Raw genomic sequence first — 6,216 nt, 5'->3', positions numbered from 1 at the left:
TGTCACTTGTAAAAGCCATTGGTATTGCCTTCATCATATTTCCTATAAGTTACCCGCTTACATTTTTCAAACCTTGTGTATTGTCAAAGAGAAGCATCATGGTTATGAGCCTCCTTCTACAACTAAACAAAAAGTATGTACCCTCTGTTGAAGAATGAAGCTATTTTTTTTTGCCTTATACTTTATTCAGTCATTTCATTCAGCTTTTCTTGCATAATACAAGTGAATAGGTTCATAATCATCGAGGCTTGCGGGTGCCATCTGCAGAAGCCCATCCAATCCTCTGGTTCTCATTATCATATATCACCAATTTATCTTGCAACGAAATGGCTGTACAGCATACCAACAAGGACAAGTTAGTTTGCAAGGAAAGGCGAACAAAGTAGAAACTTACAAGCAAAATGACTGATCAAGCTATATGCAAAACTAAAAGCACTCTTACCTCCAATCACATTGGTAATTCCTAGTCCAACTTCAGTGCCATTCAAAATTCCTAGGCAAACATTTCCTCGTTCCTGAGAAAAATGAGCTTGTTATATTGCGGTCTCTTTTTAACTCCACAGAACTGTACATTTGGTTTTAATTCTCTGAAAAAAAAAATAATTAATGGTTTCCAGAGGTACTTACAGTGACAATGATATAAGCTTCAGGTGGTAACACTAGCTTATTGTTATTTGCACCGGTAAAACTCAGCACCAAAGTGTTAAAATAGTTCCTAACATCTCGCACAGATTTAAAAGGTTTTGCGCCTTTCCAGCAGATTGGCAGAGCGTAATCTTTCACATCTCGTAGTTGCTTTCCGGCTAGATCTTTCCTTATCTGAAAAATGATGTGAGCAATCAGTTCCGGTAACGTGTTTGCATTCGTAAGGTTTGTGCATTGATGTTTGTTTCTTTCTGTCTCACCAGATTGAGTAGAGTTTGGTAAACTTCAGAACTCAAGTATGTGTAGGTGGCTCCAGTGTCAAAGATAACATAAAGGCCCTTTGCACCAGTAGGCTCCCCACCAAAAAGAAGTTCTGCTGGACCAGAAGAATAATAATGTTCACTGAAACGAAACCAACAAGAAAGAAACACGCGTTAGAGGTAACATGGAATTAGTAAAGAAGTAAAGAAAACATATTTGATTGTGCTTACTCAATGGAATTTTGCAACATTGGCGTCCAAGTCATTTTTGATTCAGGGAAACCAGCTCCAAGGAACAAAAACCCTCCCCCTTGTCCACTGAAACAATGACCTACCACATTTTTTGTTATACCCATGCCACTCAATTGTGATGACATGCTCGCTTTACTTTTGCCAAGTCCAAGGACTCCAGCAGTGGTAAGAGGGTGTGGTCTGTCTGGACTGTGATTTTCTAGTTGAGATCCACACCTGCAGATGAGGAAAAACATGGTACTGTTAGTTATCATGGAAGTGAATGTATCGTATAAACACAATACACAAACTCTACGAATTTCAACATTTTACTTCAAAAGACGAGCCATTTTCGAAATTGACAAAATTCTGAGTTATTGATATGGTTGAAATCACTTCCAAAATTCAAAGGTTGTAAATTGAGAAGAAGAGTAGGAAATTCCCACCCAAAGGCCAAATGGGGATTAGAAAGGGAGCCACTGCCAAGGCCATGAAAGTTGTCTGAGACCATGAAACCAAGAACTGAAACTTGGTCAGCATATTTAACATTAAACCCACATTTTTCATTTGGATTCTTGCATGGATTTGATTTTGGAGAGTTAAGTGCAGCACATATGGGATCCTTGCAAGGCAGAAAGTTGCTCTTAGCGGGCTTGTAACGACGGTCATGAGGCTGCAAAAAGGAAGACAAAGGCATCATAAGAACCTAGCAGTGTTTGTTTTTTTCTTGCAATTTATTATAATGCTATGATCATATTGGAGTAAGAAATTTACCAGAGTGCAACCAGTGCAAACAGTATCAGGAGCATCACATTGGACCCAAGTGAGGTCGCTGCCAGTATCAATATCAAGCTGAAAAGTCTTAGGTGGGTTGCCTATCTTAAGTTCCACAGAATAGAACCTGACAATTGACAGAAATAGGAATTCCATGAACTTCAGTGGTTATACTTTTTTAACATGTAGATATAAAGAGAGGGTAAACCAAGAGTGAACTCAAAGTCATATTATCATGAAAAATCAAATTTTACTGCAATCAAATTGCAAAAGAACTACAAACCCAAGAAATTAATTATACTAATAAAAGGAGACAAAAGAGGAAATTTTGGGAGAAAAAAGGAAAACATCTTTAAGAAATGTTATCAACTTATCATGGGGAATTTGGCCAAGGAATCCAACTTGGAAGGGCAAAGGGCTAATGAAATTATCTGAAAGATTAAAAACAGCCGAGAGAAGGAAAACAAATAGGATATAGGGTGTCTTAGTGAAACTACAGACATATCCAATGAACCCTGAAATTTACCAAGAACAGAACATGAAATCAAATTTAGAGAACGTAAACGAGAAATACTTCAAATATTCTGCAACAAGTTCAAGAAAATTACATAACCAGAAGAAGAAAACAAAGAACCAATTCAATTGGCCTAAACAAAATTAACTAGCATATTTATCAGTGATCAAATTCAGAACAAAGCAGCACATAGAGAAACCAATCCATGAACCAAATTCAGGAGTGTCAGGTCTGATTACGGACTGACCAGCAGAGGTAACACAGTGTCGTCTGATCAAATTGTCTATTTTAGTCTTTTTCCTTTTTTTTAAACTTTTTCTATTAATGGGGTTGAAGTTTTTAAGACAGACTGCCATGCTTTAAATTAAGTAATAAGAACTGTCCGAGTATTTTATAAAAAAAAAAACTCAAAATAAACAAAACCAATGTTTTTAGAAAAAAAAAACAAAACAAAAAAGGCAGTACCCAAAAGGATAGACATTGCCAGCAACAGGAAGAACAACAGAGGAGCCAAAACCAAAGCCATTAACAGCCGTTGGACGGACTGTACTCCTCTGCCATTGTGGCTGATCTTGACCGGTTGCTGCAAAACAGCCATGTAAATGTGAAGAGAGAACCTGGAAGACGAAAACCATGATCATCAATGGCGATCTTTTTCCTTTCATTTCCTGGTCAGCCATCTCTACTAAGGATCAAAAACCCACAAAGAAATCTATTGCAAAAATTAAAAAAAAAAAAAAAGAATTTTTGGAACCAGAGGCCAAAAGGGTACTTAAAAGACCATTTCTTTTCTGATGAAAAAGAAACAAAAAACACACAAAGCCCCCTGAGAACTTCGTTGGGAAGGTGTGAAGGTGACTTCTTGGCTGAGACTAGGCTCCTTCTTAGCTATATTTATAGGCGCACGCTTTTCAATTTTATTTTCCTTTTCTTTTGTCTTTAAATAAGATTTTGAAAGATTATTTCAGTTTAGAGGTTTCAATTTGTGTCCGGTGAAGGGGTTTTAGATAGGGTTTGGGATCTTCCTCTGTAGTCGGTAGCTTCAGCTCAGTTTCACTGCTTACGCGGTCTTGGCCGCGGAAAAATCATCAAATGGTCAAATTTGCCATTGGAAAAGTTTAAGGAGATGGCGTTTGGGCAGGGCAAAATTGGTATTGTACTATGTGTTTGGTTTCATTGTAACTCAATGGAGATGAAAGTGAATTATGTGGATGGTAGGGTCATCTGGATCAGACCCTAATCTCACACTATTATAAATATAAATCGAAATGATAGAATGGATGAATGGAGAAAATAATGGAATTGAAGTGTTCATACGAAAGAGTGAAATAGAGACTGATGGCATTGAATTAAGAAAACCAATGGGAAAAGAGACAGTGGTGGATGGATCCTTCTGCTCAATTTTGTGTGAAGGGGATACTTGTTTATTCCAGTTGTCAAACTACCACTGGCCTTATGAGAAATTTGGCTTTAAGGAATATACTTATGTCAAAATTCATTACTAATAGAAGCTTAATTTCTTTATTTAATAGTAGTAATATTAAAGCTCTTTGGAGGTAATAATTAGGATGTATGAAGCTATATATGTTTTCTTGATTAGGAGCTAGGATTAAGTCTTAATCCACCTATAAAGTAACTCACAGCGTCGAATTACTTGTCCATTTTACCATGTTTAAGAGAAGCACCTAATTAAACTTATCATATAGTAGGCTTTGTCATCAAGAAGGGAATCTTGCCATCTTTATACAAACTTGTTTCATATGATGGAAAATAATTCAAATTTAACATTTTGAGTAAAAAATACATATATTTATTATTAAATTAAATGATTTATGATCAATATTCATATATATATATATATAAAGTACTTATACCAGGCCTTGGTTATAAGTCTGATTATTAGGGGGTTACATGCTAAAATAAGCCTAATCTTCACCCAAAAAGAAAATTGAATAATTGGGCTATAGAAGTTGAAAAAATAATCACCTTATGACGCATGCACCTAACTCTTTTAGTGAGCCCATGTCATCCTTTGCTCTTGTTTTTACTTTCCTTTTGGAGTCACCATTTGCTAATTTCATGAGGGGTCTTTTTCAACTATGCTATCTAGTCCATGCATCTTAATTTCAAGGTCAAAGAATATAACAGTTTAATATTCCGATAAAATACTTTAAAATCCGAAAAACTTTTAGATGTAAGAACCTGCTACCTCATTCATGAATTCCCTGCTTGTCTAAATTTGAGTATACAATATGTAGAATATATAGAGAGAGAGGTTCAATCAAGTTAAATCAATTATTGGGTTTAACAATTTACTTGTATCTGTAATGCGTGTAAAGTAAATTAAATACATAATATATATATATATATATATATATATAGAGAGAGAGAGAGAGAGAGAGAGAGTATGGATCAAATTGTACCAAATTAGCTTCATGCAAGATTAATATTTTACTGAATCTTCGATTGGATTTAATAATTTATTGGTGCCCATCATGCATGTAAAATTTCAATGTTTGTATTAAATTAATTGATTGAGAATATTACATTTTTCAATGTACATTTAACAGTTGAAATTTTTATTATCAAACAAAGAGTTAAATATTTTTAATTAATTTAAAATTTGACATTCATAATTTACGTGAATAGAACACAAAATTTGATGGTTGCATTAAATCAAATATAAATTGTATAAAAGCTATGAAAAAATGTAAAATTAAATTAATTTTACATCAATATAAGTAGACATATATATATATATATATATATATATATAACTCTGTTAAATTCTGAATTTTTCAAATATTTAAACGATTAGGACCCAATGGCCTTTAGTTTTGTTGTCCACTTTTCACATTTTTTGTTTTTTATTTTTTTAAAAAAATTATCATTAAGTCAAATGTTCGTGACTTTCAAAATCAATTTAACTAGTTGTCTTTGACCATCACAAAATTGCGGGTATGTTAAATATTGAAATGTCTGTGTGTTACAAATTATATCATGAGGTAAAACTTTTATAACTCATCGTGTCACATTGTTTCATTCGTATTATAGAATGCAATATCTGCCCTTTAAAAATGTGAAACAGGGACGAACCGAAGAAGTAAAATAGGCTAGGCCGCCAATATCTCTTGGCAACGGCTTCTGCTAATAAAAGGCCTTTAGACAACGCCCCAGTTAAATATTTGGTTAATAAGCCAGCAATTTCTGGTGGATATGGTAAGTCTATGTCCTCCCTCTTCTTCTTCTTCTTCTTCTTCTTATTCTCTTCTTCCTTACGATTCTGCCGTTTCTTTCTCATGATAGAAAACTGCTGACTGCTTAAAAAAGTCTATGGATAATAATCAATGACAAAGCAATAATGAATATACAAGAGAAAGTTCACAGAGAACTCTTGCCATGAACATTTTTACTTGTGGGAATGATTCTTCATTCCTCTGAAAAATGTATAAGAGGTTGTTGGGTCATGCTATTTGAATTGATTGACATCTTTTTCCAGCTTAAAAGAAGAGAAAGAAAGAGAGAAGACCAAAGCCATCAGGTCCAAACGCCTGTGTTTATTTCTGATGCACTCTCCAGCAAAGCTGTAGCTACATATTTTGCTTGCCTTTGAGGTGACCCAAAGTGAAGGAGTTGGGAAAGTTTGAAAGGAGTGCAGAAAGTCTATCCAATCATTGTAAGGGTGTTTATGACTGAGAGATCATTGTACCTGGACATGAACTTGTTTGCACAGTCAAAGATGCATCTTTCTTGGATATGAAACTTTCTAAAGCTAACATGCAGCATAAGATA

At 34.6% G+C, this 6,216-nt stretch overlaps 1 protein-coding gene across 1 annotated transcript; it reads right to left on the bottom strand.

Annotated features, from left to right (window-relative positions):
• LOC18592367 (aspartic proteinase Asp1-like) lies at positions 1-3,466 on the bottom strand. The gene is made up of 8 exons (XM_018125392.2): positions 2,890-3,466; positions 1,911-2,037; positions 1,583-1,809; positions 1,137-1,373; positions 906-1,047; positions 628-819; positions 443-515; positions 1-330 (listed from the first exon to the last, which is right to left on the bottom strand). Exons 1-8 carry the CDS (start codon positions 3,102-3,104, stop codon positions 239-241), a joined length of 1,305 nt encoding a protein of 434 aa, XP_017980881.2. The 5' UTR covers positions 3,105-3,466; the 3' UTR covers positions 1-238.
• Positions 3,467-6,216: the final 2,750 nt, after the last annotated feature.

The sequence above is a fragment of the Theobroma cacao genome, chromosome 8 (assembly GCF_053813885.1).
Source record: "Theobroma cacao isolate CCN51 chromosome 8, ASM5381388v1, whole genome shotgun sequence".
Taxonomy (NCBI): Eukaryota; Viridiplantae; Streptophyta; class Magnoliopsida; order Malvales; family Malvaceae; genus Theobroma; species Theobroma cacao.
The sequence above is the reverse complement of the archived record's forward strand: the minus strand, read 5'-3'. Positions and strand labels throughout refer to the sequence as shown.

What these genes read in the sequence shown, in the direction of transcription:
- LOC18592367 (XM_018125392.2), bottom strand. Translation starts at nt 3,104, where the DNA reads ATGGCTGACCAGGAAATGAAAGGAAAAAGATCGCCATTGATGATCATG. An exon ending in TTTGCACTGGTTGCACTCTG is followed by an intron (nt 1,810 to 1,910) that starts GTAAATTTCTTA and finishes TCCTTTTTGCAG; the next exon opens with CCTCATGACCGTCGTTACAA. An exon ending in AATTACCAATGTGATTGGAG is followed by an intron (nt 331 to 442) that starts GTAAGAGTGCTT and finishes TATGCTGTACAG; the next exon opens with CCATTTCGTTGCAAGATAAA.